General features: G+C 41.3%; 1 protein-coding gene across 1 annotated transcript in view; it reads left to right on the forward strand.

The window, feature by feature from the left end:
• Positions 1 to 27,568, forward strand: part of LOC115129597 (protein diaphanous homolog 2-like) — a 606,019-nt gene that overhangs the window by 358,831 nt on the left and 219,620 nt on the right. The window contains 1 exon segment of the mRNA XM_065018694.1: positions 26,157 to 26,286. Coding sequence (XP_064874766.1) covers positions 26,157 to 26,286 — 130 coding nt within the window.

Consider the following 27,568-nt stretch of genomic DNA (forward strand, 5'->3'; position numbering starts at 1 on the left):
TACTACCACCGTCTGTAGCTGGAGTCCACACTCCAACAATTAACAAAGGCCACTCAGCCCCACTGCCATGATTCCCCGAGCCTTCACCCAATCGCCGCCACTGACACACACACACACACACACTTGCATACATGAGATCATATGCGCACTTACACACTTAACTTAGCTGCTCAAACTGAAATTCACAGATTACATGTGAGCAAAGATCTTTACAATAATCATTTATTGAAGAGAGCCAGGTTGTAGGACTCCCTTGGTGAAAGTTAAATTGAGTAATCAGGGTTTGACAATCCTTCTGTTGGCGTGAGGGATCTATATTCCCATTGCCACGTTTTGTATTGTATTACTTAATTGTTCCTTTATTTATATATTTCCCTTTAACATCTCAACGGATAGTCATTATCATACAGGCAGCCAATATCTTGGCTCACGACTTGGAATGTTAAGTGTGATAGAGTGAGTACATGGGAGTGTACTAACTAGTTAGGGACTTGGTGTAATGTTAACTCAAAGTGATATCCCATATCCCATGTTAAACAAACTCTCCTCACATAGAATGTGGGTAATATAATGAAGACTCAAATTTGGCCCATCTGGTTTGTATGATGCAATTCTCGTAAATACAGTACATTGTCATGAATCAGAAGGAATTTAACTAATTGTGATGCTGCCTCTTCTATTCCTAATTGCAGGACTAATTTCACCATGGTGTCTAGTCTACTAGTCTAATGAAAATTACTCTCCAGAACCTGCGTACCTGGAAGTAGTTGGAAGTTAAAATCAACTTTAGAACTTTGGCTTCATTAGGTCTTCATGTTGCCAGCAGACATTTCATGGTCATCGAAGCCGTGTCTCTAGACTTTACTCTGTTTTAACATACAGTGGCTTGTGAAAGTATTCACCCCCCTTGGCATGTTTCCTATTTTGTTGCCTTACAACCTGGACTTAAAATATATTCTTTTGTGGGTTTGTATCATTTGATTTACTCAACATACCTACCACTTTGAAGATGCAAAATATGTTTTATTGTGACACAAACAAGAAATTAGACAAAAAACTGAAAACTTGAGCGTGCATAACTATCCCCCCCCCCCCCCTAAGTCAATACTTTGTAGAGCCACCTTCTACAGAAATTACAGCTGCAAGTCTCTTTGGGTATGTCTCTGTAAGCTTGGCACATCTAGCCACTGGAATTTGTGTCCATTCTTCAAGGCAAAACTGCTCCAGGGTTATGCTGGTGTACAGTAATCTTTAAGTCATATCACATATTCTCAATTGGATTGAGGTCTGGGCTTTGACTAGGCCATTCGAATACATGTAAATGTTCCCTCTTAAACCACTAAAGTTTTGCTTTTGCAGAATGCTTAGGGTCATTGTCCTGCTGGAAGGTGAACCTCTGTCCCAGTCTCACATCTCTGGAAGACTGAAACAGGTTTCCCTCAATAATTTCCCTATATTTAGCACCATCCATCATTCCTTCCATTCTGACCAGTGTTTTCCTTGATGGCTTATTTTTTTCTTTAATACATTTTTTTTCTGGCCACTCTTCCGTCAAGCCCAGCTCTGTGGAGTGTATGGCTCCAATCTCCGCTGTGGAGCTTTGCAGCTCCTTCAGGGTTATCTTTGGTCTCTTTTTTGCCTCTCTGATTAATGCCCTCCTTGCCTGACCCGTGAGTTTTGGTGGGTGGCCCTCTCTTGGCAGGTTTGTTGTGTTGCCATATTCTTTCAATTTTTTATTAATTGATTTAATGGTGCTCCGTGGGATGTTCAAAGTTTTGGATATTTTTTTATAACCCAACCCTGATCTTTACTTCTCCACAACTTTGTCCCTGACCTATTTGGAGAGCTCCTTGGTCTTCATGGTCCCGCTTGCTTGGTGGTGTTACAGACTCTGTGGCCTTTCAGAACACGTGTATATATACTGAGATCATTTGACAGATCATGTGACACTTAGAAGGTAATTGGTTGCACTAGATCTTATTTAGGGGCTTCATAGCAAAGGGGGTGAATACATATGCAAGCACCATTTCAAAATATATAAATATTTTTTTAAACAAGTACTTGTTTTATTTATTTCACTTCATCAATTTGGACTATTTTGTGTATGTCCATTATATGAAATCCAAATAAAAATAATTTTAAATTACAGCTTGTAATGCAACAAAATAGAAAAAAAGCTAAGGCGGATGATTTCTTTTGCAGGGCACTGTGTCATTTCACCACACGGTGTGAAGTTATTGTCTCAATGTCTCATTTAAAAGTAACTGCTCCGTGTAAGTTATCCCTGTACGAACCCCCTGAAGCTTGCAGAGGAGAACACGGGTTTGGGTTGTCGGAAGGGTGTATGTGTTTGTGTGTGTCTGTCTGTGTGTGTGTGTGTGTGTGTGTGTGTGTGTGTGTGTGTGTGTGTGTGAGTGCGTGAGTGTGTGCTTGCGTCCGCGTGTGTGTGTTTTAGTTTGTGTGTGCGGTAGTTATTCCTGAAAAGGTGCCTTGACACGCAATGGAACCTCATAACATCAGGCAAATTAGATCAGTCAATTGTAGAATATGATTACTCACAGAGCTTACATAGCTGCTGAGAAGTATGCCTCAGTAATTTGAACCAGATCTATATGATTATCTGGAGGGTGGAACCATGAGGTATGGTGGCCGAATTGGAAAGAGAGTATGTCCTAGACTGTGACAACCCTTTCTAAAATGTGGATATACCCAATGCATTATAGTGAGTATTTGAGAGATTTGTTTAGATACTGATACAGAAAATGAATTATGATAGATTAATTATCTCAAATTGCTGTGTTGGATCATCACAATGAAATAAGCAATGATTCATCTATAAGACACTGTTATACATGACACAACGTATAAAACCTACCCAAATCAAAAATTGTGGATTGATGGCAGCCTTGTAGGGAAACTGAAGGAGAGATGCTGCTTGTAAACATGACAAGGTGACCGGGGACAATATTATGGTTAAGCAGTACAAATAAGACCTATGCAGATCACAGATCACTAAAAGAAAGTCAGCCACGTTGTGGACACAAACATCGTCCTATCGGAAAAGCAAAATATATTTTTCTCACGCTTCATGCACCATGACGAATCTGATCGGCCCGAGTAGAGCCCCTGAGGACAACAAGGACTACGTACTTACCGTCTCCACGGAGGACGATCGTAAGTCCTTCACATTTGTTAACCCTCACAAGGCAGCTGGCCCAGATGGCATCCCTAGCCACACCATGCGCAGACCGGCTGGCTGTTGTGTTTTCGGGCATTTTCAATCTTGCTCTAGCCGCTAACACCACCTGCTTCAAAGATGTTCACTATCATCCCTGTGCCCAAGAAAGGGAAAGTGACCAATTCGCCTAGCGCCCTGACTGCACACTGCTCTCACCCACCTGGACAAAAGGAATGCATACGTCAGGATGCTGTTCAGCTCAGCCTTCAATACCATAGTGCCCTCTAAGCTCACCACAAAGCTCACGGCCCTGGGTCAGAACTCCTTCCTATCCAACTGGATCCTGAACTTCCCGACGGGCTGCCTCCAGGTGATGAAGGTCGGCAACAATACCTCCTCAATACTAATTCTCAACACGCATCCCCAGTCCCCTCCTGTACTCCATGTTTACCCTCACACAGTTCCAACTCCATCATCAAGTTCGCTGACGGCACAATAGTAGTAGTCCTGAACATCAACAACATCAACAACGACGAGACTGCCTACAGGTAGGAGGTAGGCACTCTGACGACGTGGGGCCAGGTAAATAACCTCTCCCTCAACATCAGCAAAACAAATGAGCTGATTGTGAACTTCAGGAGGAACTAGTCTGGGCACAACCCCATCCTCATCAACGGGATCATCGTGGAGAACTTCAAGTTCCTCTTAGTACACATCTCCGAGGAGCTGAAATGGTCAAACCACACAGACACTTTGGTGAAGAAGGCATGACAGTGACTCTTCAACCTCAGGATTCTAAAGAAATGTGGCCTGTCCCCGAGGGCCCTCACAATGCTTTACAGGAGCACCATCAAGAGCATACTGTCGGGCTGCATCACAGCCTTGTACGGTAATGCCACTGCCGCTGACCACAATGCGCTACAGAAGGGGGTATGTTCAGCGGAATGCACCATTGGGTGCACACTGCCTCCCCTCCAGGACACCAACAACACCAGGTGTCGCAGGAAGGCCAAGAAGTTAATCAGGGACCCCAGCCACCCAAGCCATGGCCTGTTCTCCCCGTTTTCCTAACTCAGACATGGGCAGCATAGGATAAATTGACATTTATCCTTCCCCCACCCCAATGGACATTTATCATTTGTTAATATGTGACTGACCGGCTCAAATTGGTAATTGTTTTTTTCTACATTGGTAAAAAGTAGACTCAGATCTACAAAATGATGTATCATATACAGCATTTTTGAGGAACAATGGGAAAATAATTTTGCTTTGAAAGTTGATCAACTTGTAAAATCACTTTTGAGAAAAGGGACTTTGAATGTTTCGATATCTACTGGAGAGCTCTTTGTCTACACCCATTCAGCGTTGGTCACACCCTCTTAATCCAGCCCACCCATCTCTTTAATGATTCATGAGGTCATGTGCTAAACAGTGTAGTAAAGATGATGAATACTAAAAGTGGTAGTAGACTACAATAAGGAAATGTGGTATTTGGTAGCATTGCCTTTAAATTGTTTAACTTGGGTCAAACGTTTCAGGTGGCCTTCCACAAGCTTCCCACAATAAGTTGGGTGAATGTTGGCCCATTCCTCCTGACAGAGTTGGTGTAACTGAGTCAAGTTTGTAGGCCTTGCACATGCTTTTTCAGTTCTGCCCACACATTGTTTATGGGATTGAGGTCAGGGCTTTGTGATGGCCGCTACAATACCTTGACTTTTTTCCACAACTTTGGACGTATGCTTGGGGTCATTGTCCATTTGGAAGACCCATTTGCGACCAAGCTTTAACTTCCTGACTGATGTCTTGAGATGTTGCTTCAATATATCCACATAATTTTCCTACATCATGATGCCATCTATTTTGTGAAGTGCTCCAGTCAAAGTGTGAAGTGCAGCAAAGCACCCTGACAACATGAATGCTTCCACCCCCATGTCTCACGGTTGGGATGGTGTTCTTCAGGTTGCAAGCCTCCCCCTTTTTCCTCCAAACATAATGATGGTCATTATGGCCAAACAGTTATATTTTTGCTTCATCAGACCAGAGGACATTTCTGCAAAAGGTACGATCTTGGCAAATCGTACGATCTCTGCAGTCCATAGTCTGGCTTTTTTATGGTGGTTTTGGAGCAGTGGCTTCTTCCTTGCTGAGCCGCCTTTCAGGTTATGTCGATATAGGACTTGTTTTACTGTGGATATAGATATGTTTGTACCTGTTTCCTCCAGCATCTTCACAAGGTCCTTTGCTCTTTTTCTGGGATTGATTTGCACTTTTCGCACCAAAGTACGTTCATCTCTAGGAGACAGAATGCGTCTCCTACCTGAGCAGTATGACGGCTGTGTGGTCCCATGGTGTTTATACTTGCATACTATTGTTTGCACAGATGAACATGGTACCTTCAGGCGTTTGGAAATTGCTCCCAATGATGAACCAGACTTGTGGAGTTCTACAATTATTTTACTGAGGTCTTAGCTGATTTCTTTTGATTTTCCCATGATGTCAAGCAAAGAGGCACTGAGTTTGAAGGTAGGCCTTGAAATACATCCACAGGTACACCTCCAATTCATTCAAATTATGTCAATTAGCCTATCAGAAGCTTCTAAAGTCATGACGTAATTTTCTGGAATTTTCCAAGCTGTTTAATGGCACAATCAACTTAGTGTATGTAAACTTCTGATCCGCTGAAATTGTGATACAGTGAATTATAAGTGAAATAATCTGTTTGGAAACAATTGTTGGAAAAATTACTTGTGTCATGCACAAAGTAGATGTCCTAACCGACTTGCCAAAACTATAATTTGTTAACTAGAAATTTGTGGAGTAGTTGAAAAACGAGTTTTAATGACTCCAACCTGTGTATGTAAACATCTGACTTCAACTGTATGTGGTGCACACTTGATACGGTCACATGATATTGTTGTGGTATGTCATAAAATAATTTTACGACCACACAATTTCCATTTTCTACATCAATATTTTGTTTGTTCTCTTTTTAAGGTGTAAATGGTACAGCCAAATGGTTACTTGCATAGTAGCAATATCAGAAATAGATAGTGTAAATATAAATAAAATAATACTCTAACAATATTTATAACAATCAGGGGTAAAGTGGTTGAGCAGCAGGATAAAAAAATGAATTAGTTGCAGCAACATACTGTGTGTGTTCGTAAAGATTCATTTTAATAGAGGCACTGCAGATAGTGCTGATGACTTGTCCGTCCAAACCACACATGAACAAGGGAACCTATATTCATGGAGCTTGTTTCTGTCCTGCCCTTGACTTTGGTTCAGGACATGTGATGGTCATTGCCCCTTCATCACAAAACTCCTTGATCTTCTCAAACATATATGTTTGTCCAGCTGTGTTCAGTCCAGGTGGTGCTTGTACAGGCAGACCATCTATGGGAGGAAGGATGTCAGCGTTGCGAAGCAGCTGAAACCTGGTCCCAACTGAGTCTGAACGCTCCAGCTAGCTAAAAAATGAACTAAAATCCTAATCCATAAAGTAAAGTTACTAGCAATACAAACTGATTGCCATAACTAGCTAAAATTAAGCAAATTCAATGCTAGCTAGCAAGCCAGCCATCGAACTTCAGCTGGCTAGCTAACCGCAAGCTTTAACTAGTGTTAGTGTTTCTTACTGGAGAGGGAATGCAGATCAACGACGCTGGACAGAGTGGAATCAGGTGTTTCAAAAAAGGCCATTTATTGGTCAAAGATATCTTGTTTTACATCGTGCACGGATCTAGTTCATATAACCCGATGAGGGGTCAGGTGAAAAAGAGAACTTATATAGAGGTTACATTCATTTTTATACATAGAATAAAGTAGGTATAGTCTTGTCGTGACGTCTTCTGAATGGTCCCGTAGGGTTGGAGGCGGACCCGCTCTAGCCAGAGTAGAAGCCCCCATTGGTGCACAGCAGTCTTCTGTTCTGGTCACCCGACCAGTAGCAGGAGAGAAGAGTTGTTTATTCTAGGATGATGTTTGTCAGGGGTTCGTGAGGTAGAGGGCAGTTTACTATGGCTGGGTGTATGTGTTCATGCGATGGAATGTCTTTGTTTCCTGGAGTCGTAAGACAGCAAAACTGAGGAGATAGTGTTAGGGGGGGTAGTTTTATTGCAGGGAGAGTGACCTGGTTCCTGTTTTAGCAGGGGTACGTGAAATGACTTGAGTCAGGCGGATTAGCTTAGCGCTGTATAATATATAAGCTATGTGTATGAATATTTGTATAACACTAGCAATACAAACCGATTGTCATAGCTAGCTAAAGGTAACCAAATAGGTTCAATGATGGCTAATTAGCTAGCTAACATTAGGCTATAACCAGCAATGCAGATTATTTTTTTTAACAAGTTCAAATGGGTCTCCTGTGAAGTCATGACTTGTGACATACGCCTAGTTTCCTGAATCGGGTCACATATGTATATGTTATTATTATTTACATTTCTATTATTCTCTCTTTTTTTTCACTTTGTCCTACATTGTTCGAGCTCAGATCTCAATAATTTCACTGTACCCTACAATTACATCTGCAACCCTGTACATGTGACTATTAAACCCTCTAATCTAATATCACCCTCGTAGTAAGCAAACTGGTATATTGATTTACATTATATGTGTGTTGTTGTACATATGTGTCACATTGTTTTCATTTTTTTAGATGTGCAGATGATAATGTGCAAGTAGAGATACTGGGGTGCAAAGGAGCAAAACGATAAATAACAATATGGGGATTAGGTAGTTGGGTGTGGTATTTACAGATTGCCTGGGTACAGTGTCAGAGCAGCTTACAAGGGAGGCTTTGTAAGCTGCTCTGACAGCTGTTGCTTAAAGCTAGAGAGGGAGATATGTCTCCAGCTTCAGTGATTTTTGCAATTCACTCCATTCATTGGCAGCAGAGAACTGGAAGGAAAGGCGGCCAAAGCAGGTGTTGGCTTTGACCAGTGAAATATACCTGCTGGAGCTCGTGCTACGGGTTGGTGTTGCTATGGTGACCAGTGAGCTGTGATAAGGTGGGGCTTTACCTAGCAAAGACGTATGGTTGACCTGGAGCCAGTGGGTTTAGCGACAACTATTTAGCGAGGGCCAGCCAACGAGAGCATACAGGTCGCAGTGGTGGGTAGTAAATGGGGCTTTGGTGACAAAACGGATGGCACTGTGATAGACTACATCCAGTTTGCTGAGTAGAGTGTTGGAGGCTATTTTGTAAATGACATCAGCAAAGTCAAGGATCGGTAGGATTGTCAGTTTTACGAGGATATGTTTGGCAGCATGAATGAAGGAGGCTTTGTTGCGAAATAGGAAACCAATTCTAGATTTTATTTTGGATTGGAGATGCTTAATATGAGTATGGAAGGAGAGTTGTCCACATATTCTAAGTCAGAACTTTCCAGAGTAGTGATGCTAGTCGGGCGGGTGGGTGGGTGAGGGCAGCATGCGGTTGAAGAGCATTCATTTAGTTTTACAAGCATTTAAAAGCAGTTGGAGACCACGGAATAGTGTTCTTTGGCATTGAAGCTCATTTGGAGGTTTGTTAACACAGTGTCCAAAGAAGGGCCAGAAGTATAAAATGGCGTCGTCTGCGTAGAGGTGAATCAGAGAATCACCAGCAGCAAGAGCAACATCATTGATGTATACAGAGAAAAGGAAGAGAAGTGGACTGGCCACCCCTCATAGCCTGGTTCCTCTCTAGGTTTCTTCCATGGTTTTGGCCTTTCTAGGGAGTTTTGCCTAGCCACCGTGCTTATACACCTGCATTGCTTGCTGTTTGGGATTTTAGGCTGGGTTTCTGTACAGCACTTTGAGATATCAGCTGATGTAAGATGGGCTATATAAATACATTTGATTTGATTTGATGATAGGTCTATAACAGTTTGGGTCTAGAGTGTCTCCACCTTTGAAGAGAGGGATGACTGCGGCAGCTTTCCAGTCTTTAGGGATCTCAGACGATACAAAAGAAAGGTTGAGCAGGCTAGTAGTTGCAATAATTGCGGCAGACAAATTTGATCAATGAGAGTGTCCAGTTTGTCTAGCCCAGCTGATTCGTAGGGATCCAGATTTTGCAGCTCTTTCAGAACATCCGCTGTCTGGATTTGGGTGAAGGAGATGCGGGGGGGATCGATTATCGTAAATGTATCGGTTGCTACAGTGTTTCTTAGCCTCAGTGCAGTGGGCAGCTGGGAGGAGGTGCTCTTATTCTCCATGGACTTTACAGTGTCCCAAAACTTTGAAAAGGCTAGCCTTAGCTTTCCTAACTTTCCTTTTTCCTGGAAAGTTGCATATCACGGGGGCTATTCGATGCTAATGCAGAACGCCACAGGATGTTTTTGTACTGGTCAAGGGCAGTCAAGAGGACTTATTCATTAGAAGAACTTATTCATTTTCTTGTCTCCTGCAGATGAATTGAGGAAGTTATGTCTCTGTTCCTCACCTCCCTATGCTAATCAGCTGGTAATTAGGGCTCGTACTGTATTTTACGATATACCGGTATTCTATAGCAGTTTTTGAATTGTTGATTTGTTAAATGGAATGTGACGTGTGTAGCTTCCATTTTTAGAGTTTACTTCGCTACTTGAGTCATCCCTCCCTCCCTCCCTCCCACCCCAGTCACTCAAGGAGTACATTTGTTGTTCCTCGACCACGAGACACTTGTTTTCAGTCTGGATTCTTCAATGTGGCATGTTGGTGCTTTGTTCTCCCCTCTTCAGTATGAATGATCCTTGACTGTATGACGTAGTTATGGGAGAGTGACGCGCCCATTAATTTCATGATGGAGTTCTATGATCCTGTGGTTTGAGATACTATTTAAGCATGTGTCCTAGCTATTTCGGATCCTAGTATCCATTCTCGATCTGACAAGCTTATCTGATTCTGTGATAAATGATTCCATGCCACTCTCCCAGTGTCTTGTACAATCCCCTTGCTAATTACAATGAGAGAGATTTCTATATCAGATCTCTCAACCCATATCCATGGTATACTGTGGAACTAAATACCAAACATATAACCACCATACACATAATTTATTATATAAAGCTACTGCCACACTGTAAGGTCATAATGTCACCTAGGATAGGATAAAGTAATCCTTCTCATAAAAGACCTAGATGCACTATTGTAAAGTGGCTGTTCCACTGGATGTCATAAGGTGAAAGCACCAATTTGTAAGTCGCTCTGGATAAGAGCGTCTGCTAAATGACTTAAATGTAAATGTAAATGTAAACAATGCTGTTTTCACTTTGGTTCTTAATGTAAATCCACTGGTGTTGTATGATCACAGTATACGTTTGTGTTTCTTTCATCTACGAACAGCTAGTTTGTATTTTATTAGCAAGTTGTGCCTAAATATTTTTAGCCACTAATGCTAATTGCTAGTCAGGGCAAATGTAATTAGCTATACAGCCTGATAATACCAGTGATGGTGTTGACCAAATCAGTTTGTGGTTTGTGCAACAGTATCTTCTAAATCAAAGAGGAATGTGTGAAGGATGAATATGTTAGCTACATGAAGTAGCTCAGAGAAAACGTTCAGTGTAGCCAAAGAGTATAGGTCCCCTAGGAACCACTTGTAGGTCCCCTAGGTTCCTACCCTGTCACAATAACTCCTCCCTAACATTTTCATCCGTTGTCATGTCAAACAATAATGTATTCAAAGTGCCCACTGTTATATGTTAACTATTGAATTTGTATAATCATTCTATTTCCATGATTCCAGCAGTTCACCCAAGTGTTTTGCTCTAAATCACAAGTCCTATTGCAATTGAAACATTGGGTTAAAAATAAGGCATAGATTGTTTGCCCATATCATGCAGCCCTACGTGGCAGTGTGGAAATGAAATCAAATGAGTGCAGTGGGATTGAACAGTATTAAAACAATCAGAATGCAGAAAGACCCATTAAAATCACTTAGGATATATGTTTTGCGTCCCTAGGTTCACTCACTACTCATAAAGACAAATGTTATTATAAAAAAACGTAAAATACTATCAAATAGCGTCATACCGTCAATTATTACATTTTTGTAAATACCTTGATATAAACCACAGGGTTTCACCACTTAAAGTTAGTGAACTGCACTGTCCTCAATAGATGTCAGTGACTCTCTTGCCTACTCCACCCTAGCCCTGCAGCCCTGTGTTGGCCCACGTTTAGTCAGGACAGCTCTATATATTGTTAACATACATTTAGAAAAATCAACAAGATGGCAGATATTCACAACACAGCACTGTGATGGGAGCTCGAATCCGCTAGCTATCTGGGAAGTTGTTGATTATTGTGCCCTTTTCACACTACTGAGCAAAACGAAGCTGTACGGGGCTAGCCTACTTATCATATTTGCTGGAACCGTGCTGGAAAGAACAATATGAAAAAAATATCTGAGCCAGCATAGTTTGGGTACCAGTTTGTGCTTTAGTTTGTACTTGCACTGCCATTGTTATTTCAGTAAATCACAAGCAGATGCATAACCATACGTATCTGTGAACAATAACCAATATATGTGTGAATTCACTGTATTATTTGTTGGGGCAGATGTTTGATTATGTAGAGTGCTGTTAGATTGAACATTTTCTAGGAAATGTACAACTCTCTGGCTCCTAGTTAAGTAAGTTGTATTTGTTCACCACATACTGCTGATCTGAGGTAGCAGATGAGAAGAGCACAGAAGCGCGCTTGCATGTGGTAATGACAGTTTGGGGTATAACAATAAACCAATTAAAATGTGAAATGCATGACATTAAATTGTGATTATCATATCTATGTGAGCAGATGATTGATCCTCATCTAATGAAAAAAGTGTTTTGTCTGTGCGCGTGTGTGTGTGTGTGTGTGTGTGTGTGTGTGATTGCTGTGTGTGTGTGATTGCTGTGTGTGTACGTCTGAGTGTTTGTGCTCACATTGGTGTGCACGTGTGTGTGTGTGCGTGTGTATACTTGTTTGAATATGCTTGTGTGGGTTTGTGTGATTGTTTGTGTCAGTGTTTGTGATCACATTTTTGCGTGAGAGTGTGTGTGTGTTATGTAGGCATGGCTGACTGCAGCGTCTGTACGGTGAGGATATTGTCGGAATGTGCACACAGAGGTGGATTGTGCTAATTAGCTCTCCCAGCATGCAGTTCCAGTAGCATGGCAATCACAGTGTGGAATGAATATGGAGTTTCTTATGCACTGAAGTGGAGACGTTAGCACACACACACACTCTCTCTTCTCTCTCTCTCTCTCTCTCTCTCTATCGATCGGCGCAGTGTTTCTTTCCAGACTCCTTGTACATGAGACAGTGCCAGCATCCTCGTTTCTTTTATTTTCTAAAGACTGGTATGTCCACGGTTTAGCAGGCGGGTCTCAGGTTTTTGTTACATTTTATAGACAGCTGTGTTTTAATATAGGACTACATGATGCTCCTTTAACATGATCCAGTGTGTGTGTACAGTATGTCATTCTCACAAACCACTGTGTGCCCAGGCTCTGTGATGGTACAGTAATATGGCCACATGATTTATCATTGGGCAATAGGCATCTGCTTTGCCAATTACCACCCACTGTGCCAAGCCAGGGCATCTCGTTTGTGTGGGACAACTGTGGATAAGCCAGAGGAGAATCAGCATCGAGTTGGGGTGGCAGTCATTCCAGAGACATAAATAGGTAGAAGTACAGCATTTCACTAATGCATCAGGAGTATTTTATTACCTACATCCATGTAGAATTAGCCTATACGATGTGAAATTACCACCAGCTCAACACTCTTTTTTTTCTCCTTCCCTTGCTCATTTCACATTCACTTCTATGACCACTAGCCCCATTGTCATTAGCAACCCAGAGAGTCAGGCAGGCCATAATAACTGCCATTTAAATATCTTGTAATTATGTAGGGGATACATGTGCAGCAATACGCAACAACAAGGCCTCTACAAACAGTGTTTGTGGGTGTCTTGAGATGACAGCTACAATATAGGGTATAAGGGGAAAGGGGGATACCTAGTCAGTTGTACAACTGAATACATTCAACTGAAATGTGTCTTCTGCCTTAATCGACATCCATGTCATCGAGGGTCGGGGAACAGTGGGTTAACTGCCTTGCTCAGGGGTAGAACAACACATTTTTTTTTTTACCTTGTCAGCCTGGGGATTCGATCCAGCAACCTTTTGGTTACTGGCCCAATGCTCATATCTGCCAGTCTACCTGCCGGTTTTGATGGACATACTATACTGGCCAAGCTATTCAAATATGTCCCTCGAGGCTAGTTCATCATTTTCAGGAACAGATTTAGACCTGGGACACCAGGTGAGTGCAATTAACTACCAGAAACAAACAGCATAAATGTTTAGGCCCCCCAGGACCTAATGGCATAGCCCTGTATTGTTGATTATTTCTATTGAGTTTGACAGTGAATAACTGACCCAAGACACCGACAAACCATGACAGTCCCTAAAATATATAGTAGTATAACCATTATTTTGTATGAGTTATTGTCATATATAATTGTCTTATGCATCTACAGAAGGATCTATATCCAACGCAATGGAAACAAAGGTCAATCAACATGTATGTCTTACCTCTTCTGTCCACCACTACATTTTCTCATAGTTGTATAATGAATGGTATATAATGTAATGAAATGCTGTTATCTAAAGGGGTTAATCTGTGTAATTCTGAATGAAATTAGATATCTCTTACTGAGAGTAATGTCAAGACTTGTCTACTCTTCTGTAGACAACAGATCTGCTGGAGTGTTCATGATAATTCAAGCCCTACGTTGTTCTGGTGGTGATAGCTGTGACCTAGCTGATTCAAAGCCATAAGTTGTTCTGGTGGTGATAGCTGTAACCTAGCTGATACAAAGCCATAAGTTGTTCTGGTGGTGATATCTGTGGAAACCAGAGAAAACAGACTTGCACTAAACCTGCCAAGGTCGTCAGTGTAGACCTAACTTTTTATGGAAATAGTGAAAGCCTTTAAAGTGTGTTATCTTTACACCTGTATTGTTGCTTACTCTCTCTCTCTCTCTGTGTGTGTGTGTGTGTGTGTGTGTGTGTGTGTGTGTGTGTGTGTGTGTGTGTGTGTGTGTGTGTGTGTGTGTGCGTTTGTGTGTGTGTGCGCATGTGTGTGCGCGTGTGTGTGTGTGTGCGCATGTGTGTGCGCATGTGTGTGTGTGTGTGTGCGCATGTGTGTGTGTGTGCGCATGTGTGTGCGCATGTGTGTGTGTGCGCATGTGAATGGTAAACAACCCAGTGGCTGAGTGTGGGGTGCAGCAGAACATAATTATGTTTAAATAAAGAGAACACCATTAGGATTCGGGTAATACTACATTCCCCCACCACCAAGTGGTTGGTATTGTTTTCATGTCTGTACTGGTGCGTTCCTGATGCCTTCCATAATATAGAGAATTATTTAAATATTACATCAATCCACCCCCTCCCGGCTTTTCGAGTTTGGGTTTTCACCGCAATTCATTTTTCCCTGGTAACAATTGCATTATAATTCTGCGGAACACTCCTTTCACTTTCAAAAGGATACGAAGGCCTCATCCACACTAAATACTTTATTGATCAGAGCCCTTTGAATAGCTAATTATCTGCCTGTGATGTGCAACGATTAATATGAGGCCATTGTTTGCGTAGCACCGTGGTAGGTGATTCCCCTCACCGTGCATATTGTTTCAAGTAATTCTTGATCATTAGAGCTAAGACAACATTTGTGGCTGCACAAAGTAGGGACCAAGACGAGGGGACCGTCTGTCTGTCAACCTAAGCAAATTGGAAAAAGAGAAAAACCAAGAGAAAAGAAGTAAAGAGAACTGAAGAGAAGAGAGGGATGGTGTAACAGAGAGAAAAGAGTGCTTTAAAAGGATGTGCCTGGATAATAAGTATCTTTCACCCTTAGCAAGTGTTAAATTGGGGCTGGTGGGGTTAACGTGCTGCTTTATACAGAGAATAGAAGCCAATGTGTGATGAAAGGAAGTGTGCTGATGGTGATGCTCATCGTGGTGCCTCTATGGCTATCGGAGCAGAAGCATAGTGGCCTGTTGCATTAACACTCATTACCATTAGACTATCAGTGGCAATGTGTATGCCCTTTTATCACGGCCCGATGCGTCAGAATGTGAACTGAACCACATGGTTGGTTCTGTTGTAATCATGTAAGTGTTTATGTCCTGGAGCGTGGTCAATTGTATTATGTGTAATCGACTCGGCTCACACTCCCTTTGCCATCTTGCCCCTGACAGTGGCAGGGGGTGGGAATGTTGCCAATGACTTTGATTGGTCTTCCAACAGCCCTATTCTACATATGCTGCTGTTTAAAATGGGCACCATATTCCATTTTGATGTGATTATGAGGAATCAAGAAAGTGCATTGTCAATGATGAGTCCAATTGATAATGTTATTTTTTTTATACAAAATACAAACATACACATATGAACAACAACTTACATACAGTGGGGCAAAAAAGCATTTAGTCAGCCACCAATTGTGCAAGTTCTCCCACTTAAAAAGATGAGTGAGGCCTGTAATTTTCATCATAGGTACACTTCCACTATGACAGACAAAATGAGAGAGAAAAAATCCAGAAAATCACATTGTAGGATTTGTAATGAATTTATTTGCAAATTATGGTGGAAAATAAGTATTTGGTCACCTACAAACAAGCAAGATTTCTGTCTCTCACAGACCTGGAACTTCTTCTTTAAGAGGCTCCTCTGTCCTCCACTCGTTACCTGTATTAATGAAGGAAGCCTCTTCTAAAGATGATGCACAAGAAAGCCTGCAAACAGTTTGCTGGAGACTTGCAGACTAAGGACATGGATTACTGGAACCATGTCCTGTGGTCTGATGAGACCAAGATAAACTTATTTGGTTCAGATGGTGTCAAGCGTGTGTGGCGGCAACCAGGTGAGGAGTACAAAGACAAGTGTGTCTTGCCTACAGTCAAGCATGGTGGTGGGAGTGTCATGGTCTGGGGCTGCATGAGTGCTGTCGGCACTGGGGAGCTACAGTTCATTGAGGGAACCATGAATGCCAAAGTGTACTGTGACATACTGAAGAAGAGCATGATCCCCTCCCTTCAGAAACTGGGCCGCAGGGCTGTATTCCAACATGATAACGACCCCAAACACACCTCCAAGACGACCACTGCCTTGCTAAAGAAGCTGAGGGTAAAGGTGATGGACTGGCCAAGCATGTCTCCAGACCTAAACCCTATTGAGCATCTGTGGGGCATCCTCAAATGGAAGGTGGATAAGTGCAAGGTCTCTAACATCCACCAGCTCCGTGATGTCGTCATGGAGGCGTGGAAGAGGACTCCAGTGGCAAGTTGTGAAGCTCTGGTAAACTCCATGCCCAAGAGGGTTAAGGCAGTGCTGGAAGATGATGGTGGCCACACCAAATATTGACACTTTGGGCCCTAATTGGACATTTTCACTTAGGGGTGTACTCACTTTTGTTGCCAGAGGTTTAGACATTAATGGCTGTGTGTTGAGTTATTTTAAGGGGACAGCAAATTGACACTGTTATACAAGATGTGCACTCACTACTTTACATTGTAGCAAAGTGTAATTTCTTCAGTGTTGTCACATTAAAATATTTACAAAAATGTGAGGGGTGTACTCACTTTTGTGATATACTGTGTGTATATATATATATATATACATGCATACACTACCGTTCAAAATGTTGGGGTCACTTAGAAAGTTTTTTGTTGATTTTTGAAAGAAAAGCACATTTTTGGTCCATTAAAATAACATTAAATTGATCAGAAATACAGTGTAGACATTGTTAATGTTGTAAATGACTAGTGTAGCTGGAAATGGCAGATTTTTTATGGAATATCTGCATAGGCGTACAGCTGCCCATTATCAGCAACCATCACTCCTGTGTTCCAATGGCACGTTGTGTTAGCTAATACAAGTTTATAATTTTAAAAAGCTAATTGATCATTAGAAAACCCTTTTGCAATTATGTGAATTGAGCTGAAAACTACAAAACTGGCCTTCTTTAGACTAGTTGAGTATCTGGAGCATCAACATTTGTGGGTTCGATTACAGGCTCAAAATGGCCAGAAACAAAAACCTTTCTTCTGAAACTCGTCAGTCTATACTTGTTCTGAGAAATGAAGGCTATTACATCTGATAAATTGCCAAGAAACTGAAGATCTCATACAATGCTGTGTACTACTCCCTTCACAGATCAGTGCAAACTGGCTAACCAGAATATAAAGAGGAGTGGGAGGCCCCAGTGCACAACTGAGCAAGAGGACAAGTACATTAGAGTGTCTAGTTTGAGAAAAATACACCTCACAAGTCCTCAACTGGCAGCTTCATTACATAGTACCCACAAATCACCAGTCTCAATGTCAACAGTGAAGAGGCGATTCCGGGATGCGTGCCTTCTGGCAGAGTTGCAAAGAAAAAGCCATATCTCAGACTGGCCAATAATAATAAAAGATTAAGATGGGCAAAATAACACAGACACTGGATAGAGGAACTCTCCCTAGAATGCCAGCATTCCGGAGTCACCTCTTCACTGTTGACATTAAGATTGGTGTTTTTTTAAATATATTTTTTAAAGTTATTTTATATATATTTTTCTTACATTATTAGCCTAGAAAGTTTTTTGTGTTATTACATACAGCCAATAAATAACTTTTGGATTTCAGAGTGGCAGTAACTCACTAGCATTCTGACCAGACGACTTTCCTGATTTGAATCCTTTGTTCGTACCTCCCAGAACAATTTAACATACCTCAGAGGCTGCTCCAAGACGCCTCCAGTGGAAAAAAATGTATTCGGAGTGGACTTCAAGTCTGACTCAGGTGTCGTGCACACCATCCACCGCTTCCAAGTATATTACTCGCTAATGCTCAGTCCCCGGACAATAAAGTAGACAAGCTCAGGGCGAGGATCTCATTTCAGAGAGACATCAGGGACTGTAACATACTCTTTTTCACGGAATCATGGCTCTCCAGATATATTGTCCCCATCCATACAGACTGGGATATCTTCCGGGTGCCTCTAAGAATAACATTGATGTATAAACTGATATGGTGACTAGGTTCATCTGGAAGTGTTTAGTGGATGTTGTTCCCACTGTGACTTTTAAAACCTACCCAAACCAAAAACTGTGGAAAGAGATGGTAGCATTAGTGCAAAACTGAAAGTGTGAACCACCACTTTTAACCACGGCAAGGTGACTGGGAATATGATGGAATACAAACAGTGCAGGTATGCCCCCATAAGGGAATCAAACAGGAAAAATGTCAGTGCAGAGACAAAATGGAGTCAGAATTCAACGGCTCAGACACGAGATGTATGTAGCAGGGTCTACAGACAAACACAGACTACAGACATCTTGCTTCCAGACAAGCTAAACACCTTCTTTGCCCGCTTTGCTGATAACAGTGCCACCGACTAGCCCTCTACCAAGGACTGTGGGCTCTCGTCCTCCATTGCCGAAGTGAGTAAGACGTTTAAGCATGTTAACCCTCGCAAGGCTGCCGGCCCAGACGGCATCCCTAGCCACGTCCTCAGAGCATGCGCAGACCAGCTGGCTGGAGTGTTTATGGACATATTCAATCTCTCCCTATCCCGTTCTGCTGTCCACCATTGTTCCTGTATCTAAGAAATAAATGGTTACTGATCTAAATGACTATTGCCCCGTAGCACTCACTTCTGTCTTCATGAAGTGATTTGAGAGGCTAGTGTGGGATAATATCACCTCCACCTTACCTGACACCCTAGAACCACTTCAATTTGTATACCGCCGATCGTCTTCTGACTCAAATAAGACTCCATTTCTCTGATGTCCAAAACGTTATACATTTTAAGACAACGCAGAAGAGAACATAAATTGGAATGGGAATGGATTTACTCTCTCATATGATCATGTGGTTTCCTGTTGTCTTAGTCAACCACTGGCTACCCCACACATCAATGTAATGTAACCCTTTTGTAGCAATAAAATCTCGATCATAAAACATTTGTTCCCAGGGAGGTCTGCCAGAATCTTGAGAGTTTGGCATGGCTCTTCGTAAGAAGGTTAATACTGTATCACAGCTGCTGCAGTTGCCGCTGCACTGGTGGTTTGAATTTGCTGTGCCTTTCTGGGCTGACCTTGGGGATGTGGAAACCATCTTTTTTTTAAGTTTAAAAAAAGGATATCTCCCTCTCTCTTCTCCCCCCTCAAACCAGCCATCCTGAAGTCAAGTCTTGACAGAAAACAATCTGTTTGAGCCGTCGATGGCGAGGGGGGGTAAGCCATCCCCGGTGCCCCTACCTAAAGCAGCCCTCCAGACCGTACTTTCTCCCTCCTATTTCCATGAGGGAGGGAGGGAGGGATGCAGGGAAAAAAGGAGTTAGGGAGTTATGCAGTCTGCTCGACTACCTCTCTGGGTTGTTACACATTTAGAGTTGAATAGATGTTTCCTGTTGTACTATACCGCAGCGTATATCTATTTTCAATTCATTTTCAAAGTTTTGTGCCCGAGATTCGTGAAAGGGTCATCTATGATTGCACTTTTTGCATTTTTGACACCTTTGTGCTGGGAAGCGTTGTGGAGCAACTAAGTATTTTTTTAGGAGTGGTTGAGACATGGGTCCAATGTAATGAACAGCTGTAATTAAAGTAAAACTTGCCTTTGCATTACCTTAAGTAAATAAGTAAAAAGGGTCAAATATATAACCTGTTTTCCAGCAGCAAAATAAAACATTTGGTGGGGAGGGGTTGTTAATACACACACCTTGCAGTGCTGTGCTGACGTGGATGTATGATTCAATACTGCTCAGATGCAGCCTGACAGATCTTGCTCAGTGGGTAACTCCCCAACACCTCCTCCCCAGTCCTGCTGGAATATTTATATTTACAGTACACATACATTATAGTATATTCATGGGTAAATACTGTGGTATGATCCAGTAGTTGTAAGATTCGGTAAGACTTTTACAAACCATACGTAATTTACCTTAACAATTGTACTTTTGTTCCCCTAATGTAACTACACAAAAATAACTGTAGATCCAACACTGTGTTTGTAGGTAGTTACATAGTAATAGCTTTATTCACCAATTTCTCTACCATTTATATTTGTGAATGGCCAAAGGAACTGACATCTAGGTAAACAGCAGTGCAGTGCGTCTGAGCTAGCCTGTCATGAGGGACATTCTTTATTTTGAAGTGCCGACCCACACTTCAGAAAGTATTCATACCCCTTGACTTATTCCACATTTTGTTGTGTTTCAGCCTGAATAAAACATGTATTAAATCATCATTTTTTTCTCACCCATATACACACAATACCCCTCTAATGTCAAAGTGAAAACACGTTTTTAGACATTTTTGCAAATGTCGTGAAAATGACATACAAAACTATACAATTGACTTAAGTATTCACACCCCGAGTCAATAGATTTTCAAATCACCTCTGGCAGCGATTACAGCTGTGAGTCTTCCTAAGAGATTTGCCTGCCTTGATTGTACAACATTTTCAGATTATTTTTTAAATGATTTACGCTCTGTCAAATTGGTTGTTGAACATTGCTAGACAACCATTTTTCAGTCTTGCCATAGATGTTCAAGCAGATTTTAGTCAAAGCTGTAACTCTGCCACTCCGGAATATCCACTGGCTTCTTGGTAAGCAGCTCCAGTGTAGATTTGGTCTTGTGTTTTAGGTTATTGTCCCTTGTCTGGTGGAAAGCAGACTGAACTAGGTCCTCTAGGAATTTGCCTGTCCTTTGTTCTATTCTATTTCATGTTTATCCTGAAAAACTCCCCAGTCGCTAAATATTACAAGTATACATGATGCAGCCACCACTATGCTTGAAAATATGGAGAGTGGTACTTAGTAATGTGTTGCATTGGATTTTCCCCAAACGTAACACTTTGTATTAATGAAAAAAAGTGAATTGCTTTGCCAAATCTTTGCAGTATTACTTTCAAATCCAATTTTATTGGTGACATACACATATTTAGCAGATGGTTGTGCGGGTGTAGCGAAATGCTTGTGTTCCTAGCTCCTACAGTGCAGTAGTATCTAACTAAATGCTTGTGTTCCTAGCTCCTACAGTGCAGTAGTATCTAACTAAATGCTTGTGTTCCTAGCTCCTACAGTGCAGTAGTATCTAACTAAATGATTGTGTTCCTAGCTCCTACAGTGCAGTAGTATCTAACTAAATGCTTGTGTTCCTAGCTCCTACAGTGCAGTAGTATCTAACTAAATGCTTGTGTTCCTAGCTCCTAGCTCCTACAGTGCAGTAGTATCTAACTAAATGCTTGTGTTCCTAGCTCCTACAGTGCAGTAGTATCTAACTAAATGCTTGTGTTCCTAGCTCCTACAGTGCAGTAGTATCTAACTAAATGCTTGTGTTCCTAGCTCCTACAGTGCAGTAGTATCTAACTAAATGCTTGTGTTCCTAGCTCCTAGCTCCTACAGTGCAGCAGTATCTAACTTATGCTTGTGTTCCTAGCTCCTACAGTGCAGTAGTATCTAACTAAATGCTTGTGTTCCTAGCTCCTACAGTGCAGTAGTATCTAACTAAATGCTTGTGTTCCTAGCTCCTAGCTCCTACAGTGCAGTAGTATCTAACTAAATGCTTGTGTTCCTAGCTCCTAGCTCCTACAGTGCAGCAGTATCTAACTTATGCTTGTGTTCCTAGCTCCTACAGTGCAGTAGTATCTATCTAAATGCTTGTGTTCCTAGCTCCTACAGTGCAGTAGTATCTAACTAAATGCTTGTGTTCCTAGCTCCTACAGTGCAGTAGTATCTAACTAAATGCTTGTGTTCCTTGCTCCTACAGTGCAGTTGTATCTAACTAAATGCTTGTGTTCCTAGCTCCTACAGTGCAGTAGTATCTAACTAAATGCTTGTGTTCCTAGCTCCTACAGTGCAGTAGTATCTAACTAAATGATTGTGTTCCTAGCTCCTACAGTGCAGTAGTATCTAACTAAATGCTTGTGTTCCTAGCTCCTACAGTGCAGTAGTATCTAACTAAATGCTTGTGTTCCTAGCTCCTAGCTCCTACAGTGCAGTAGTATCTAACTTATGCTTGTGTTCCTAGCTCCTACAGTGCAGTAGTATCTAACTAAATGCTTGTGTTCCTAGCTCATACAGTGCAGTAGTATCTAACTAAATGCTTGTGTTCCTTGCTCCTACAGTGCAGTAGTATCTAACTAAATGCTTGTGTTCCTAGCTCATACAGTGCAGTAGTATCTAACTAAATGCTTGTGTTCCTTGCTCCTACAGTGCAGTAGTATCTAACTAAATGATTGTGTTCCTTGCTCCTACAGTGCAGTAGTATCTAACTAAATGCTTGTGTTCCTAGCTCCTACAGTGCAGTAGTATCTAACTAAATGCTTGTGTTCCTTGCTCCTACAGTGCAGTAGTATCTAACTAAATGCTTGTGTTCCTAGCTCCTACAGTGCAGTCGTATCTAACTAAATGCTTGTGTTCCTTGCTTCTACAGTGCAGTAGTATCTAACTAAATGCTTGTGTTCCTTGCTCCTACAGTGCAGTCGTATCTAACTAAATGCTTGTGTTCCTTGCTCCTACAGTGCAGTCGTATCTAACTAAATGCTTGTGTTCCTTGCTCCTACAGTGCAGTAGTATCTAACTAAATGCTTGTGTTCCTTGCTCCTACAGTGCAGTAGTATCTAACTAAATGCTTGTGTTCCTAGCTCATACAGTGCAGTAGTATCTAACTAAATGCTTGTGTTCCTTGCTCCTACAGTGCAGTAGTATCTAACTAAATGCTTGTGTTCCTTGCTCCTACAGTGCAGTAGTATCTAACTAAATGCTTGTGTTCCTAGCTCCTACAGTGCAGTAGTATCTAACTAAATGCTTGTGTTCCTTGCTCCTACAGTGCAGTAGTATCTAACTAAATGCTTGTGTTCCTAGCTCCTACAGTGCAGTCGTATCTAACTAAATGCTTGTGTTCCTTGCTTCTACAGTGCAGTAGTATCTAACTAAATGCTTGTGTTCCTTGCTCCTACAGTGCAGTCGTATCTAACTAAATGCTTGTGTTCCTTGCTCCTACAGTGCAGTCGTATCTAACTAAATGCTTGTGTTCCTTGCTTCTACAGTGCAGTAGTATCTAACTAAATGCTTGTGTTCCTTGCTCCTACAGTGCAGTAGTATCTAACTAAATGCTTGTGTTCCTAGCTCCTACAGTGCAGTCGTATCTAACTAAATGCTTGTGTTCCTAGCTCCTACAGTGCAGTAGTATCTAACTAAATGCTTGTGTTCCTAGCTCCTACAGTGCAGTCGTATCTAACTAAATGCTTGTGTTCCTTGCTCCTACAGTGCAGTAGTATCTAACTAAATGCTTGTGTTCCTAGCTCCTACAGTGCAGTAGTATCTAACTAAATGCTTGTGTTCCTTGCTCCTACAGTGCAGTCGTATCTAACTAAATGCTTGTGTTCCTTGCTCCTACAGTGCAGTCGTATCTAACTAAATGCTTGTGTTCCTTGCTCCTACAGTGCAGTAGTATCTAACTAAATGCTTGTGTTCCTTGTTCCTACAGTGCAGTAGTATCTAACTAAATGCTTGTGTTCCTTGTTCCTACAGTGCAGTAGTATCTAACTAAATGCTTGTGTTCCTTGTTCCTACAGTGCAGTAGTATCTAACTAAATGCTTGTGTTCCTTGTTCCTACAGTGCAGTAGTATCTAACTAAATGCTTGTGTTCCTTGTTCCTACAGTGCAGTAGTATCTAACTAAATGCTTGTGTTCCTTGTTCCTACAGTGCAGTCGTATCTAACTAAATGCTTGTGTTCCTTGCTCCTGCAGTGCAGTCGTATCTAACTAAATGCTTGTGTTCCTTGCTCCTACAGTGCAGTCGTATCTAACCATTCACAACAATACAAACACATATCTAAAAGTAAAATAATGAAATGAAGAAATACAGTGCCAGTTAAAAGATTGAACACACCTACTCATTCCAGGGTTTTTCTTTAATTATATTAATTTCTACATAATAGAATAATAGTAAAGACATCACAATTATGAAATATCACATATGGAATCATGTAGTAACCAAAAAAGTGTTAAACGAATCCAAATATATGTTTATGTGTGAGATTATTTTTTGATTAATACATGATTCCATGTGTTATTTCATAGTTTCGATGTGTTCACTGTAGGAAATAGTTAAAAAATAAACAAAAACCCTTGAATGAGTAGATGTGTCCAGACTTTTGACTGGTACTGTATATAAACATTAGGACGCTGTTGCGCCTTCTTCACCATGATGTCTGTGTGGGTGGACCATTTCAGTTTGTCCGTGATGTGTACGCCGGGGAACTAAAAATGTTCTATCTTCTCCACTACTGTCCCGTCGGTGTGGATAGGGGGGTGCTCCCTCTGCTGTTTCCTGAAGTCCACAATATTTCGGCTGTATGTAATAACACAAAAAAACTTTATAAGCTAATAATGTAAGAAATAACACACACACACAAAAAAATACTGCAAAGTTGCTTAGGAGCTAGAAGCAGAGTCGCCATGTACGTCGACGCCATCTTCTTCTTTAGTGCTATGTTGCAAACAGGATGCATGTTTTGGAGTATTTTTATTCTCTACGGGCTTCCTTCTTTTAACTATGTAAATTAGGCTAGTATTGTGAATATATTTAAGCTTGCCATAACAAAGGGGTTGAACACTTATTGACTCAAGCCATTTAAACTAATTCATTTTTCTTCAGTTGTAGAAATTTCTTAAAACATATTTGCACTTTGACGTTATGGGGTATTGTGTGTAGTAAGCCAGTGATACAACATTTTTAAAAACATTTCAAATTCAGGCTGTAACACAACGGAATGTGGAACAAGTCAAGGGGTGTGAATACTTTTTGATGGCACTGAAATAAAGCCTATGTGAAAAAATTAAACCAAGCGAGAAAATGCATATAGGGATGAATGCATCAATGAGTCAATTGCTCTAAAATTGGACAGGGTTTTAAGAGAGGAAGAGGGGAGGAAAGGGATTTGGCTTGTCCCTGCTCTCCAGCACAAACATATCATTGAAAGGTCATGCAGAATCTCTGAAAGGCGTGTGCAGTTGTCCACAATGGAAAATATGCTCCTGGCAGTCGCTGTACTGGCCTTTTTCTCTTCAATTGTATTTATCTAGTCTAGCATATTCTATTCTCTTTTCCTTTCTCCAACCTTTCATATTTTTTTTATTCAGATGTGCTGTTTGATATGTTGTGTGTTTTACTGTGTGTATTAATAAGTTGTGTTTGTATTCAAGTCTACTTAATGCATTGGCATATCTGCCCTTGTGCTCTCTTGCAGATGCATAGTTCTCAGAATGCCTCTCAGCCCATCTTATCTCTAGAAATGTATGTGACCTTCAATAACAAACTGTACTAGATAGGCCCTCCTTATATGCCTCTGTCATATGGTAAAAGCACAGTAGGCCAAAGGTGGTTCCTGAAAGACTGAAATGAAGCGAGCTGAAAGCATACATGCATATGCCCTCCTGCCCCGACAACTCTCTGTATGTTTATGTTGGTTGTTTCATGCAGATCCTTTGTTGTCGTGGCATTTTCTACAGATGTGGGTTCTTATTTTGATCACCTTGTTTGAAGGAAAGCATGTCAAACGTGTAGTGTATTTGAGGTTTAAAAAGGCTTCTGAAGTTTGTAATTGCCACTTTGAAATGTCAGACTTGATTTATCAACCCCTAGAAAAATGTACATGAACTAAAATACACATAATTATTCACATTTCCTGTTGCTGCAGGATTACTTTCCTGCTGTAGCAAACTGGCTCAAATTAAGATTCAACATCTGTAACGTTCTAAGAACATTCTATGGTCCTGTGTGGCTCAGTTGGTAAGAGCATGGCAATAGCAACGCCAGGGTCGTGAGTTGGAGGTCAAATGTACTACAATGTATGCACTCACTGTTGTCAGTCACGTTGGGATAAAAGCTTTTGCTATATGCAAATATTATAAGAACAACTAATGTTGTGACTCACCTATGACTTCACCTCTCTCTCAGCTTCGAGACACTAAGTCGTCCGACCAAAACACAACTCTGCTTCACTTCCTGGCCGAAAAGTGTGAAGAGAAGTACCCGGAGATCCTGAGGTTCCCTGAAGAGCTGGAACATGTGGAGAGTGCTAGCAAAGGTAAGCCAGTCCGTCCTCTTTAAATAATGGACACTGCATCACTGGTTGAACCATAATACTACGCAGACAACCTTAGACAGTAGCTTCTATTATTTTGTGAGAGATAGATGTACAGTACTATATACTGCAAAGTCAGAGAGTAATAAACACGTGTTGTCATACTAGCATATCACAATAGCAAAATGCTCTAATTGGACCTGGCAAGACAGTAAGCTATACTTTCAACAAACAAGATATATTCCACCCGGCAATTTCTGCCTCTTGAAATTATACCATCTCACAGGAGAGCACAACATAATTCAGACAAAATGCAATTTACTCCACAGCTGCAATCATTCTAGGTGTTAGCAGTCACCTTTACCAATTTACTGCCATGTTTCATTTCCTGATCTTCTTGTTTTGACCCCTCTGCATTGTGTTTTGTCGGTAGCCAATATAAATCCCTCAACCAGGCCCACATAGTATAATTATGTGTCTTCCTTGGCTCCATTTCAATTAAGAAAGATGTTGATGACAATGATGATGTTCTTTGTTTGTTTTCATCAAAGTATTTTCTTCACCTTCTTCCCCCACCGGTATCCTCACTCTTTAAACAATATAAACCCAGTTAAATCCAATTGTAAATGGCCAATGGGATTGTCTTTTTCGTTGCATTATCACAATGACACAACGTTACGACTTGTTTTTAGACTGCTTGTTTCGGGAAGCTAGTTTCATTGCGTGACCTTAGGATTATTTACCTTGCTGCTGCCTTTTCTTCACCAGCAGCTCCCAGATCCCACACTACATGGTTTACAAGGGGGGTGTTCAAATCCTTTATTGCTTTTCTCCCATGGCTTAAACCAAGAGGCTCCGATGCATTTTACAACTTGATTTAGACCCTCCCATATTTTATAGAGTGACCCAAGAGATTAGGCCCAACAAGGTTAAGATACTTTAATTAGGCCTGTTGGATCAGATGGAATAACAATGCCTAATGGCCAGAGAGCCGCTCTTAATCCTTGTGTTATGTGTACATCTGGAACAGTCTTCCTCCACTCAGGAAGAGCGCCCCCCTGTAGATTCAATATGGATGAGATCTGGATATCAGCAGTTTCAGTGGTCGATGGGAGGACTTCAATGGAGCACAATTGACTCGTATACATTTTGAGATGACCACCAAGAAAGGTTAACACACCGGATGGGAGGCATGGCGTGGTGACAGGACAGAAGGAGTGGCTTTAAAGCACCACACGTTATTGTCTTTATCTGCCATTGTGGATTGGCTTTGGGAATAAGAGGA

This window comes from Oncorhynchus nerka, linkage group LG5, assembly GCF_034236695.1.
Source record: "Oncorhynchus nerka isolate Pitt River linkage group LG5, Oner_Uvic_2.0, whole genome shotgun sequence".
Taxonomy (NCBI): domain Eukaryota; kingdom Metazoa; phylum Chordata; class Actinopteri; order Salmoniformes; family Salmonidae; genus Oncorhynchus; species Oncorhynchus nerka.